Here is a 13,698-nt window from a genome sequence, read left to right as displayed (position 1 = left end):
TAGAAAAATGGAAGAGTGAGAATAGTGATAAATGTAATTGGCAGAGCTCAGACACCAAATTGGGTTCACCAGACCTAACAGCCTCAGTTGGGTAGTCAGGTTCCATAAGCTGTCCTCTTCATGTTCGAACCAACACACACTCAAATAACTAAATGTCAAATTAGAAAAACATTTCCGCATAGAATTGTTTAGAGGTCGGGCATGTTGGTACACACCTTTAAACCCAGCACTTGAGAAACAGGAAGGCAGATCTCTTGAGTTCAAGGCTAGTCTGATCTACAGAGTGAGTTCCAGGGCAGCTGGGGCTATACCTGAAACGCTCTCAAAATAAGAAAACAAACAACAACAGAAAGAGAGAACCGTTCAGTCAGGGATGCTGTGTGTGGTTTTTGCCTACTATAGAATCATCGCTGCCATCCTCTGTACAACCCTGAACTTTTCCTGGCTTGCCCTAGACTTAGCATCAGTATTTTCCCAGCCTAGCATTCTGTCTGAGCGGTGAGTTCTCCTGATAGTAACTGGCAACCCTGGAGAACTGTCGGGTAAGTAGAGAGGGCCCTTTGAGCAGTCCAGATAAAAGGAGACTTGGCCTTGAACTCAATCGGCTGTAATCTGGGGTACAGGAATGGAGGTGTTAGAAATTCAGTGGTAGTCTCCACAGCCTCAGCCTTCAGGCTATGTCTAACATACTTTGAATTTGTACAGGGAAAGGATGAAGGAAAGTAAGGTGTTCTGCTGGTAGTGTTAGCATAAGGCCTGTTTATGGACAAAGTGTTAGCATAGGGCCCAAATGTCTATTTATGGGTAATCTTTCATAAAGCTAATTTACTCCTGGCTGAAATGACGAGCTTTTAAAATTTACTCATACTGTATGCTTTTAATGTTCTCTTTCTTAATGGGATGGAGAGATGGCTCAGTGGTGAGAAACACTGGCCGCTCTTCCAGAGGAGCCAGGTTTAGTCCCCAGCACCTCATGGTGCCTTACAACCACCTGGGACTCCAATTCTAGGGGACCTGACACCCTTTAGGCCTCTATAGGTGCCATGCGTGCATGTGCCACATGGACCTGTATGCGGACAAAATACCCTTAAACATAAAATAAAAGTTTTGGGGCTAACTTTTTGATTGAGGTTGTGTCTGTAATGTATGCGTGGGGATGGGCGTGCACGCCATGGCAGGAGTTTGGAGGTTGGAGGACAGCTTGGTGGAGTTAGTTCTTCCCTTTCACCCACATGAGTTCTAGGGGTCAAACTCCGGTCACCAGGACTGCAGGACGAGTGCTCTTACCTACTGAGCCATGCTGCTGGCTCCTGGTCCATGCTCCTCATGTCAGGAGTTATGTCCTTGCCAGCTTCTGCTTTTGAGGCTTCCTTTGTGAATCTGCACATGCGTGTCTAACACTGCTGTGTAAGAGTGACAAGCTAAGTCCGTTGGATTCCGTATAACATCCAGCTTGTCTCTGATTCTGCTCCCAGAGTTCCTCCCTGTGCTTGGGATGCGCTGTTGTAAGTGTGAACCCGTGTTGTTACTGCTAACCTCTTTTGCCTTGTTAAATTAATAGTCAAAGAACCTGAGCCTGGAAGATATGTCCACAAGTGGCGATAGCTGTGTGGCTGGATTAATAGACTCTGAGTTGTGTGAAGATAATTTACTAGCTCCCCAGACACCACAGGTGGGTAGTTTTATTACTACTTAAAGCAGAATGCATGTCTTAATTATAAACACATCTAGCCTAACAGGAAATCAAGTCTGTGCTTGTAGAGTTATTTAATCTCTGAGCCACTGAAGACATTAACGAGAGATTATTGGAATATTAATGAGAGAGAATTCAATGGTTTCAAAGTGAAGAAAACCAAGATTCCATTGTGGAGCACTTCATTGCCTCTCCCGTCTTTGAATGAACTGTGATTCGCATGTGGTTAAATGTTGAAATTCACCCTTTAGTGTTTAGTCTGTGCTTTACAATGCAGAGCCACCAAAAGTGTGACGCCGTCGTTCTGTTGCCCTCTCCCAGGGCTCCCATGTCCTTTCTGTGGACTCCTTTTCCTCTTAACTCAGGCAGCTGCAGGCAGATAGGTTTTCCTCCTCGTTTGAAATTTTAATTCTACTTTAAGTTTGTTGGACTTCTTAGGTGTGTGGTTCAAAGTTTTCCACTAAATATGGGACTTTACAGATTTTTTTAAAATATGAGATTTTGTCTTTATTCTGTTTTGGTTTTTTTTTTTTTTTTTTCTGTTCCTCAGAGTAATTTTACCCACCTGTTTCAGTTTGCTGATTCCCTTTCTAATGGTTCCTGAAAATGCTGTGAATTATTCTAATGAGTCAGTCATCTCCTCCCCCTGCACACGTGCGCATGAGTGTGTGTGTGTGTGTGTGTGTGTGTGTGTGTGTGTGTGAGAGAGAGAGAGAGAGAGAGAGAGAAAGAGAGAGAGAGAGAGCGCCCCTGCCTCCCCAAGAACGTACAGTATAGCTCCTAGACAGCTCTCCTCATGCCTCATCTGTACCATTGTGCACAAGTAATTTTTAAAAAGTTACTATGCCTTTGCATTAGAATTCCCGGGTAGTCGTAATGGCTTTATCTGTTGATTCTGTGGTGTTGCCTTATACCTCAGCAGTTGGCTTAGAATGACTCGCTGCTGTGCTTTAGGGATCTGCCTGTGTCAGCGCGTTCCCCAGGATTGCAGACAGCATCACACCCAGCTTTTACATGGGTGTTGGGGCCAGAGCACAGGTCCTCATGCATACACAACAGTCATTTTCTAACCGAGCCATCCCCCAGCCCCTGCTAGAATTTTTGTTTGTTCGTTTGTTTGTTTTTCAAGACAGGGTCTCACTGTGTAGCCCTGACTGTCCAGGAACTCACTCTGTAGACCAGCCTGCCCTAGAACTCAGCGATCCACCTACCTCTGTATCCTGAGTGCTGGGGTCAAAGGCGTGTGCCACCACCACCTGGCAAAGAGTATTCTAGTACTTTCTTTTTGTTCCAATCACTGAGAAAACTTTCTTTTTTAGTACATATTAGAGTCAAACCATGGTAATGTAGGTGTTAAGAATCATGACGTAGAGGCTGTGTGTGGTTATTCTCAGCATTGGGGAAATCCCTGCCAGTAGAAAAGGCAGATGATCTACCTGTGCCGAGGAGAACTGAAGACACTGTTAGGCATCCTGGTGTGCCAGCAGTGTCTTCTTGGTGGCCTTGACTTTTAATAAGAACAGTACAAGGAATTTGCTGATTATTAAGATATATTGTAAAGAAGTAGACTTTTCCTTAGTGTCCTTTATCTGGGATTCTTTTTCCCTCCAGTTTACCAAACACTGGGCAGAATCAAATCATGTTGAATGTGAATCACCAACTCCAGTGGTATGCAGAGCATTGGCAAATAAGTTAAAGGACAAAGAGAATGTGTGCACTCCCAAGTCTTCTGTGAAGAATCAAGAGCAATTCGTGTTTTCTGAGCCGAAGATTCCAGTTAGTAGGAACCAGTATAAGAGAGAAATACTCACCTCACCAACCCAGTTCACAACACCTGCAAAAGGTATTTGCTAAGAGAATTGAGCAGAGAGTTAAAGGTTCAAACGTAATTCTTACAGTTCTAAATAACACACTGGCATTTGGAAATAAGTAGCCTTGTTCCCTGGCTTCAGGGATCGGTCAGCTGCCTTTATCATACATACCTGAATTAGTGGACACGGGGATAATACTTAACTTGTAACCCAGAGTGGTGCTGTTACTTTCTTTTCCACATCTAAAGATTTATTTTAGGTGTGTGTGTGTGTGTGTGTGTGTGTGTGTGTGTGTGTACCCGAGGAGACTTGAAGAGGGTGGACCCCTGGACTTGGAATTACAGGTAGTTGTCAGCCACCCAGTGTGGGTGTTGGGAACCAAACTCTGGCCTCTCTGGAAGCACAGCCAGCACTTTGAGCTGCTGAGCCATCTCTCCAGTCCTTCTGTCACCTCTGTGACTGAGTCATAGCAGTAGCAGAACAACTGTCGTGTTTCCATGTGTAGGAACTTGAGACTTAGAGGAGTAGTGTGCTTTGCCACGGTCATGCATCTGGTTCAACCTACTTCAACTGCACTGGGACTCACCCAGGCTGGAGTTTCTGTTGAGCTCTTCTTACTGTCTGGTTCTCTCTCCTGATAACTGGGTCCTGCCCTGCCCTACGGCAGTACTCTGGAGTCCAGAAGGCAGGGGAGTCTGACTCCTTCCCAGCCTTCAGGTGACTCTTCTTTCTCTTGGTGTCCTCTTTGGTGTAATGTCCACCAGTTTTTGAATCGTCTCTCCAGGACACTTAGTGTTTTGGTTGCTGTCTCATCTGGACACATTCTACTGTGTCAGTATGAGGCCAGCTTGCTAGGATCGGATCTCCCCAAGACAAATAATCCATGTATGCAGCAGAGTGCTGGGCCTGAAGGCACGTGCCACCACTGCCCAGCTCGTCTTTGCCTTTTCAGACTGTGTCTCATGTACTCAGGCTGGCCATAGACTTGCTGGCCCTGCATAGGTGAAAATAACCCTGAACTCTTGGTTTTCTTACTTCTATCTCCCAAGTGCTAGGATTGTAGATGTGTACCATTTTGCCTGGTGGGGAGAGGGAAGGAGGGAGGGAGGAGTGGGGGAAGGAGGAGGGAGGGAGGAGGAGAGAGAGAGAGAGAGAGAGAGAGAGAGAGAGAGAGAGAGAATGAATGAATGAGAATGAGAATGAATGTAGACCAGCCTTCAGGAGCTGCCCACTTTACTTAGACAGTCCTTGTGGGTCTGAAGCTTATTAGGCTAAGCTGGGGAGCATCAAACATAGGAGCCCCCATCTCTGCCTCTGCCTCCCTAGTGATGGGATTAGAAGTTCATGCCAGACCACACCAGGCCTTTTTTCCTTTTCACCAGGGTGCTGAGGACGTAAACTCAAGTTTTCATGTTTTCATAGCCAGCAACTGTCTTAGTTAGAGTTTTCATTGCTGTGAAAAGACACGATGACCAAGGCAAACATTTAAGTAGGGCTGGCGTACAGGTTCCAAGGTTCAGTCCTTTATCACGGTGGGAAGTGTGGCAGCGTCCAAGCAGGCATGGTGCTGGAGGAGCTGAAGGCAAACAGAATGCTGGCTTCCAGGCAGCTAGGAGGAGGGTCTCAAAGCCCACTCCCACAGTGACACATTTTCTCCAACAAGGTCATACCTCTTGGCAGTGCCACTCCCTGGGCCACACATATTCAAACCACATACCTACTCAGCCATTTCCCAAACCTCATTCAGGAATTAAAAAGAAAAAGAACCTTTTGGCTATATAGTTTTTTTATTGTACTTATTTATTATTGATACGTTTAAAGTGATCGTAAAGGGTTTTGGAATGTGGACAGTTAGAAATGTAATTTACACAGCTTGTCCCTGCAACATTGTGTTAGTGAGAAGCTTGATATTATGGGCTATTATTCCTTAAACACAGAGTGTCCACAGAGAGCAAGTGGCAGCTCCCACTAGTGCATCTTACTTTTTTTTGACATGAATATTAATTCCTGTGTGTGACTCCTACATGTCCAGGCTGTGGTAGTTGTCATAAGGGCAGCAATGTACGGTAGCATGTTCTGTTAGAATACAAAGATGAAGATTTTTTAACTAACTTTTTTAGTGTTCTTGTAAAACTAGGGAAAATAGAATTTATTAGTTAAAAACAAAATAAAACCCCCACCTTGAAAATGTTATCAATTGGGGGCTGGATGGCTCAGTGGTTAAGAGCACTGACTGCTCTTCCAGAGGTCCTGAGTTCAACTCCCAGCACCCACATGGTGGCTCACGACCATCTGTATTGAGATCCGATGCCCTCTTCTGGTGTGTTTGAAGAGAGGTACAGTGTACTCATGTACATAAAATAAATAAATCTTAAAAAATAATTTAAAAAATTGTTATCACTATTACCATTAAAGGGAATAAAACCTGTGTACATGTGTGTTTGCTGGGATTGAACACGGGACCTTGGCATGCTAGGCAAGTGCTCATCCACTCAGTACAACTGATGGAGCTGTAGAGCACTCCGCCACCAACCCCAGCAGTATAAAGTTTAGACCATAAAAGACACTAGTCAGATCTGTTGATGCACATGTGTGGCGGACCGTGTTGGAGCCATGTCAGCTGCATGTGGTTTGTGTTTGTTTTTCTAATAGCTAGAACGCAGTGCCTGAGAGAAAACCAGGTTAGAACGCCAGTGAATTCCGCAGGAGCAGACACACTAACGACAAACGTCATTAGCCCTGAGAGGAGGTAAGTGTTGCTTTTCCGACTCCATTCTGCAGTATAGGTTCTGGAATTTCTCTTTTCATCTGGGAGAAAAGCCTGCAGCAGGAACTGAGACAGACACTGCTGGACGTAGGGTAGCTGTGCATGAGGACGCTCTGGGGCTGGGTGTGGCTTCTGGAGCAGCATGACGTCATGAACCTGATGAGCAAGCTGGGAAGACGGGGAACCCGCCCCGTTATGTCCTTCTCCAAGGCCACTTAGGTCTATTTCTGCAGGTGGAGTGTAGGTGTACAGTAACAGTCAGCTTTCCCTCAAATGGTAAGAATACTAATTTAGATCACAAAGGGAAGTACTAACTCACTGCTCCTCGATGGGGAGTCCCGAGGCGTGGGTGAGCCTTCATTGCTTTTGTAATTGTTCTTTTTTTTTTTTTTTTTTTTAATTGCATGATCTATTTGGGAAAAATAGAATATAGACTGACTATTGGATGCTGCTGCAGGTTTTACCAGGTTTTTATTTTTATGTTGTCGATTCTGTGGTTGGGTAAGAAAATGTTCTTACTCACTGGAGGTGTACGCAGAAGTGTTAGAGTGGAAGTGTTGTGATAGCTTCTGGTGGCTAAGCAAGTGGTCTATGTACTTAATCTGTGTGTTGTCTATACACACAGAAAGCCACTGACAGCATATTAGCAGTTGTTGGCCCTGGGAGGACACATGGTATTCTGATGTCCCTATGTTTGATTTAAACAGAAAAGTGAAGGAGCTGAGCCTTGTGGCATAGTATAGGCCTGAATCCTACCTACTTGGGAGGCTGAGGTAGGACTGCAAGTTCAAGGTCAGCCTGGGTAACTGAAGATTCTGTCCCAAAAATAAAAAGTAAAAAGAAGGGCTAGGATATAGCTCATTGTAGAATGCTGTTTTGGTATAAATGAGGACCTAAGTTCAATCTCTGACATCTCCCAAATGGATAAACGAAATGACAGGAAAGGTAGACTGGTAGGGCAGGGAGAAGGTCTATTCTGTGGGAGATGGTTTTAGTGTACCCTCCCCCAGGAGGGTTGAGGTGATCTGGCTCTGGCACACCTGCCTGTAGCCCTTGGTGTATGTGGAGGGACAGGCACAGGAGCGTGAGGACAACAGGGCAGTGCCACTAGTGCTGTGCTGGTTTTTAAGGTGCCGTTCAATGGAAGTGGATCTCAACCAGGCACACATGGAGGATACCCCTAAAAGGAAAGGAACCAATGTGTTTGGGAGCCTTGAGAGAGGACTGGATAAGGTTCTCACTGCACTTACAAGGAACAAGAAGAAGGGCTCTGCCAAAGATGGGCCAAGAAGGCGAAAGGTAAGTGGGCCAGAGTCGATTATTACAGATTTCAGAAGCTCACTCTTAACTGACGTATCTAGCCCCACCCTTCTGTTTGGTGGGGTCTCTATCCCAGGCTGGTCTTAAACCAGGGCAGTCTTCTTCCCTCAGCCTTCCAATTGCTGGGCTCACAGGCACGTGCTGCTATTACCATGTGTTGTGCTCTGTCTGTCTGGGTTGTTTCCCCTCTCCCGTGAGTGCGTGCGTGCGTGCGTGCGTGCGTGTGTGCGCGTGTGTGTGTGTGCGCGTGTGCACGTGTGCGCGTGTGAGAATGTATGAAAGAGAGAGACAAAGGTCCACACTGTACACACCACTGCAGATCCATCCGTAGGACCCAGGGACTAACACGGGGTGTCGGGTGTGCATGTATGGTCCTTGGTAAGGGGTAAGCAGGTGCAGAGTCAGTGACAGACTCTGGGAGTCAGGTGAGAGGCAGAAACAGACTCATTGCGGGATGGGGTGTGCTTTTATACCATCACCTGGGCCCATTGGTCCCTGTCATCTCGCTCCCTGTAGCTGGCATCATCCAATTAGTTGTTCTGGTCATGGGCTCTGTCGTCATTTGTCTCCAGGAGTCGGGCAGTTTCACAGTAGCTGAAGTAGCTGTTGTGCATGCATGGGCCACTGTGGGCTGCCCGTCAGGTAGACTGACGCATTCCTCCTCCACATGTTAAACACTTTCACCACCTACCTACTGCTTAGCCATCTTGCCAGGGTTTGTGGTTGTTTTGTTTTTTGGTTTTTTTCTTTTGCTTTTTAAAAACATATCAAGTAACTTTAGTCTTCTTTTTAAAATTACTTATTAGTTCATTTAAACACTTTTTTTTTTGTAAGTAGTTAATACTTGCGTGTTCTTATGTGGTAGATTTTAAGAATGCAGAGGTGGACTGGAGAGACGGCTCAGTGGTTAAGAGCATTGTATCTTGCAGAGGACCTGAGTTCAGTTCCCAGCATCTACATGGTAGCTCACAACCACCCTTAATTCTACTTTCAGAAGATCTGGTGCCGTCCTGTGGCCCCTGCAGACATAGGCACACATGTTGTGCACAGACATGCAAGCGAAACAGTCAGACACATAACATAAAATAAAAACCTAAAAAACGGGTGATTTAGGTATAGTTCTTCAAAGAACATATAACTATAATTCAAATAATTCAAACATCACACAGATTGGTCACAGGACAACATAGAGGGAGGAAAACATGGGCGATACATGGGAGAGGAGGAGCTGCCTTCAGGCTGGAAAACAGCTTAAAAATGGTTACGCATGTGGAGGCAGAGGACACTTGCAGAAATCTGGTGTCTCCTTCTACTATGTGGGTCCTGAGATGATCAAACGCTGATCATCTAGCTTGGGAGTAAACTCTTTCCCAGCGAGCCATCCTGGCAGTCCTGATCTGAACTTTGCATTGTAGTATGTTAAGGGAAATAGTGGGTGGCCGGTTGGGAAGGCAGGCTGGAAGGCCCTCGGGCCTGGCTAGGAGGTTTGCATCTTATTTAATAATCCTGTCACACTTTAAAATGGTTCATCTGTTGGTGTAGGCAATATACGTGGTGGGGAAGAAAGAAGCAGCCTGTTACAAGCGTCTTAGTTACTGTTCTATTGCTGTGAAGAGACACTATGACCAAGGCAGCTCTTATAGAAGAAAGCATTTAACTGAGGGCTTGCTAGCAGTTTCAGAGGTTTAGTCCGTTATCATCACAGTGGGAAACATGGCAGCAGGCAGGCAGGCAGGCAAGGAGTTGGAGAAGTAGCTGTGATCTGCAGGTAGTAGGAAGAAATAGAGCTTCTGAAACCCACCCCCAGTAACACACTTTACCCAGGAAAGCCACACCTAGTCCTTAGAATCCGTTGAAACAGTTCCACTTTCTGGTGACTAAACATTCAAATATATGAACTTATCGGGCCACTCTTACTCAACCACCACATTCTGTTGGCCCCCACAGGCTTGTAGCTATACCATAATGAGAACATTCAGTCCCACATAACATAAGTCACGGTCTTAACACAACTTAAAAATTCAAAGTTCACATTCTCTTCTGAGACTCACACCAATCTCTTTAGCTGTTAACCCCTGTAAATCAACCCCAAAAAGCAGATCACACACTTTGAACGTACAATGATATAGAATGGACATGACCAAAAAGGTGGAAAGAGGGCATAGCTAGGGAATGCTGGATCAAAGACCAAGACCAGCAGGGCAATGCCAACCCTGCATCGACATGTCTGAGGTCAAAGTGGTCTTCAGAGCTCAATTCCTTTTAGCTTTGGTGACTGCAGCACACGTCTCTCTCGGGCTGGTTCCTGTATCTAGCATTTCCAGTATCTCGGGATCTCCAAGGCTTCATTCACCCTTACAGCTTCCACAGTGGCCTCTCCTGTCCTCCACGCAGGAACGCCCCTCATTCGCCTGGCAGCTTTCCTTAGCCACAGAAGGAGACTTCAATAGCCCATTTTTTATCCTTGACTCTGAAGGCAGACCTGTGTGCACATGTGTGGGCATGTACACACACACGCACACCTTTTACCACGGCGTACACACACACACACACACACACACACACACACACACACACACACACACACACACACACACACACATACACACACTGTCTCCCCCTGACTACCTACTGCTGTGCTAATGCAGCTAGCGTGGCTGGCTGGCTGGTCTTCCTATGTTTTCCTGAAGTGGTCTTATTTGAAAAGGTGTTGCCTGGGGCTTTTGTGTCGATGTGAAGTTTGACTCCTCACTCAGCCTTTTTCTTCCTAAGCTGCACTACAATGTGACTACAACTAGACTGGTGAATCCCGACCAGCTCCTGAACGAAATCATGGCTATTCTTCCAAAGAAGAATGTGGACTTCGTGCAGAAAGGGTAAGAAGCTCACCCACTGCTGTGCGCGCCTTCCCTTCCTGCCAGTGCATTTTGATTCTCTCTCCCTCCTGCCCCACTTAGAAATGCCCCCGCCACTCTCCAGAGGGTGCTGTGGCACTGCCATTGTTCATATTGACTTTCTTTTGAGCTGAGAACACTCAGCGGTCACCACTTTCAGGGTCAGAGTTGGGAAAGCTGGACTTCCCTTTGTTGGAGGACAGTCCTGTACACCCTGTAACTTCCTGCTTTATTGTACTATTTATTCGTTGAAATCTTAACCAGTAGGACACTTTGGCAAGTGGAAATTTGTAGATCACGTCTTCGTGACTACCTCATGGAGTTTTGGTAAGTTAAGGAAGTTATTTTGGCTGATGTCCCTGCTGAGAGGCTCCGTGTGTGCCTCATGGTCTGAGGGGCTAGGTCTCTTCTGATCATGCGAATTGTTTCTATTTCTAAGAATTTCAGTAATTTATGCCTTTAAAATGACTTGATTATTTTAATTTTAGTTTTTATTTTGTATGTATAGCTGTTTTGCCTGCATGTATATATGTCTATCACATGTGTGCAGAGGCCAGAAGAGGGCATGGGATCCCCCAGTCTAGAGCCACAGATCATTGTGAGCTGCCCTGTTGATGCTGAGAATTGAGCCTGGGTTACGAGCAGCCGGTGCTCCCAGCCACTGAGCCACCTCTTCAGCCCCACTCAATTATCTGAAACACAGTCTAACTAGGTAGCCCAGGCCAGCATGGAACCCCTGATCTGGACCGCCTCAGCCTCGCAAGCAAAAGGTCTTGACTCTCTGTTCTGTTACTGTCGGTTTGCTTTTACCTTGTGACAAAGCGAAAGGTAGCATTCAGCTTTCCTGTGTGACGTATGATAGCTCATTCTCTCTTCAGTAAGGATGGATTACTTCCCACAAAGCTACATGGCTTTCATTTTCCTGTGAAGACCTTCGCCATGGGCTGGTCCTTTTAACATTTCTCTTACCGGTTGTCTATTTCTAAGGCATCATGTCAGTGCCCCAAAGTCAGTGTAACTAAGACAAAGAGTAATGTTTTGTGAAACTTCATCACAAGTAATAAAAACAGTGACAGTTGTGCCTAGTGGCACATACATTATTGTGAGTTTGAGGCTAGACTAAACTTTACAGTAAGTTCCAGGCTAGTTTGGGCTACATGGAAAGATAGTATTTCTTGCTGTTTGGTGGTTTTCTTTTTGTTTGTTTGTTTTTGAGGCAATCTCCAGTAGCTCTACTAACCTCCAACGTCCTATGTAGCAGTGTGTAGCAGGGGCTAACCTTGAACTGTTTTTCTCACAAGTTCTAGGCCACAAGACCCTGTCTGAAAAAAAAAGAAATAAAAAATTTCCATACCTCTGAGGAACATACGCTTAAATAGAGAACTTAAATCTAAAGTAAACTCTAGTGTTTGTTGTGGTTTTTATATTTTGAAGATCAGTAAGACATATCTCTGATATTTAAAATGTAAAGTAAATAATTTATTTATATGAATTCAGTCTATGCCACTTTCATAGTCCGAGCCCTATTTTGTGTTGCTAGGAAGGGAACCCGGCCGCGCTGACTCTGCATGTTCTGTGCTTCCAGCAGGGGTGGCCGCTCCCTGCTCTGCTTCACTTCGCTTTTCTTTCTACTGTAAAGTCTTACAGCAATCATAACTTCTACACTTGCATTAGAAAAATTTGAAGGCAAATCTTTCTCTAGAAACTTAATTGCTTCAGCTTTACTTAAGAGAAAGTCACACGTTTCAGAGAAGAATATCCTAAAGTTCCCTTGTTTTCTTTTGTTGGGAACATGGTGGAAATGGCCTCATGTTCCTGGATTACACAGAAAAGAATCCCAGGCTGCCCGGGCGTGCAGGGCTGCTGGAGCTGTGACAGGAAGGTTTTCCTGTGGTTTGAGAGAGGCTCCTGATCAGATTTTCCACCACATTCTAGGTCATTACGCAGCCCTACAGCATGGCCGGGCCAGTTGGAAACTGTATGGAGGATGCATTGCTTAGAGGGAAATAATGCCACATTTCCCCACCAGCTCCTCTCGCATCATCCGGAATACCCACAGCTCCCTAACTGCCTGGTACCTTGTGTTTCAGTTACACACTGAAGTGTCAGACACAGTCTGATTTTGGCAAAGTGACAATGCAGTTTGAACTGGAAGTGTGCCAGCTGCAGAGACCTGACGTGGTGGGCATCCGGAGACAGCGGCTGAAGGGTGATGCCTGGGTTTACAAGAGATTAGTGGAAGATATCTTGTCTGGCTGCAAGATGTAACCGATGGCGGTGTCCGTCTGCCCGGATGAATGCGGGTGTGGTGCTGCACAGAAGACCGTGGATTGGTTGGATTTTCAGGCCCGTTGGAACTACAGGTGCATTTAAATCTCCATCTTTGAGACCAAGACCTTTTTGTTTTTCAACCAAAGTTTTTACTCTGTGGCTGAATCCAGGGCAGCTCTCGTGTTGTTATCTATTACTGTCTGTCTTAGTCTGTGGCTTGGGGTGTTAGCAACTGCTTTCTATATTCACTCCCATCAGGCAGTGCCAGCCCTTCCCTGTGACTCATTTTGATGTGCAGTTTCTTTCTGAACTAAAACCATTTGTGAATATATCAAGCCCTTCTTTGTATCTGATTTTGATCCAAATAAACCTCGAATGGCTTTCTGACTGTTAAGTACAGACTATTTGGAGTGTGTTTTATCTGTTATCAAATATGCCTTGGGCAGAAAAACAGATAAGAATTCATTTGCATAATTTTTTCCTGTCTCTGATTTAAGTAGGATTTATTGAGATCGTTAACTAAGTCACAGCTGTGGTTACCAGAGTTAAACAACACATTTAATACGTGGAATAAAAGCGTATTGACTTCAGTAAGTATGTCCAGTCAACAATGATAAGTATCCGAACTGCAGGCCCCATGAAATGTTACTTTATGGTAATCTCTCTAAGTCTCAACGATGGCCCCAAATTTGTATTTTTATTTCATTTTATTGGTCTCTAAAGGCCAGAACTCAAGTTACATTTGTATGGATTTTACCAATTAAACTAGTTGGAAAAAAAATAGCACTGTTTCTGGTCAGTAGCAAGGGGGTGTTTGTCATTCATTTATTCAAGGAACATTTTCCGAGCACTTACAAGCGTTTGCTTCTGGAACTGAAATTGGTACTGTCTAGCAAGCCGGGGAGTTCAGAGTCTGCCATGAGGGCCAGATGTTTTCATATT

The 13,698-nt window shown here is 45.2% G+C and overlaps 1 protein-coding gene across 1 annotated transcript in view; it reads left to right on the top strand.

Moving 5' to 3' along the window:
• The window catches only part of Melk (maternal embryonic leucine zipper kinase), a 60,073-nt gene extending 46,918 nt beyond the window's left edge, over positions 1 to 13,155 (top strand). The window contains exons 14-19 of the mRNA XM_032891431.1: positions 1,562 to 1,672; positions 3,305 to 3,536; positions 6,157 to 6,253; positions 7,402 to 7,570; positions 10,364 to 10,467; positions 12,576 to 13,155. Coding sequence (XP_032747322.1) covers positions 1,562 to 1,672; positions 3,305 to 3,536; positions 6,157 to 6,253; positions 7,402 to 7,570; positions 10,364 to 10,467; positions 12,576 to 12,753 — 891 coding nt within the window. The 3' untranslated portion in view covers positions 12,754 to 13,155. The remainder of the gene's footprint in view (positions 1 to 1,561; positions 1,673 to 3,304; positions 3,537 to 6,156; positions 6,254 to 7,401; positions 7,571 to 10,363; positions 10,468 to 12,575) is intronic.
• Positions 13,156 to 13,698: the final 543 nt, after the last annotated feature.

The sequence above is a fragment of the Rattus rattus genome, chromosome 1 (genome assembly GCF_011064425.1).
Source record: "Rattus rattus isolate New Zealand chromosome 1, Rrattus_CSIRO_v1, whole genome shotgun sequence".
NCBI lineage: Eukaryota > Metazoa > Chordata > Mammalia > Rodentia > Muridae > Rattus > Rattus rattus.
This window is presented reverse-complemented; position numbering and strand designations above follow the sequence as displayed.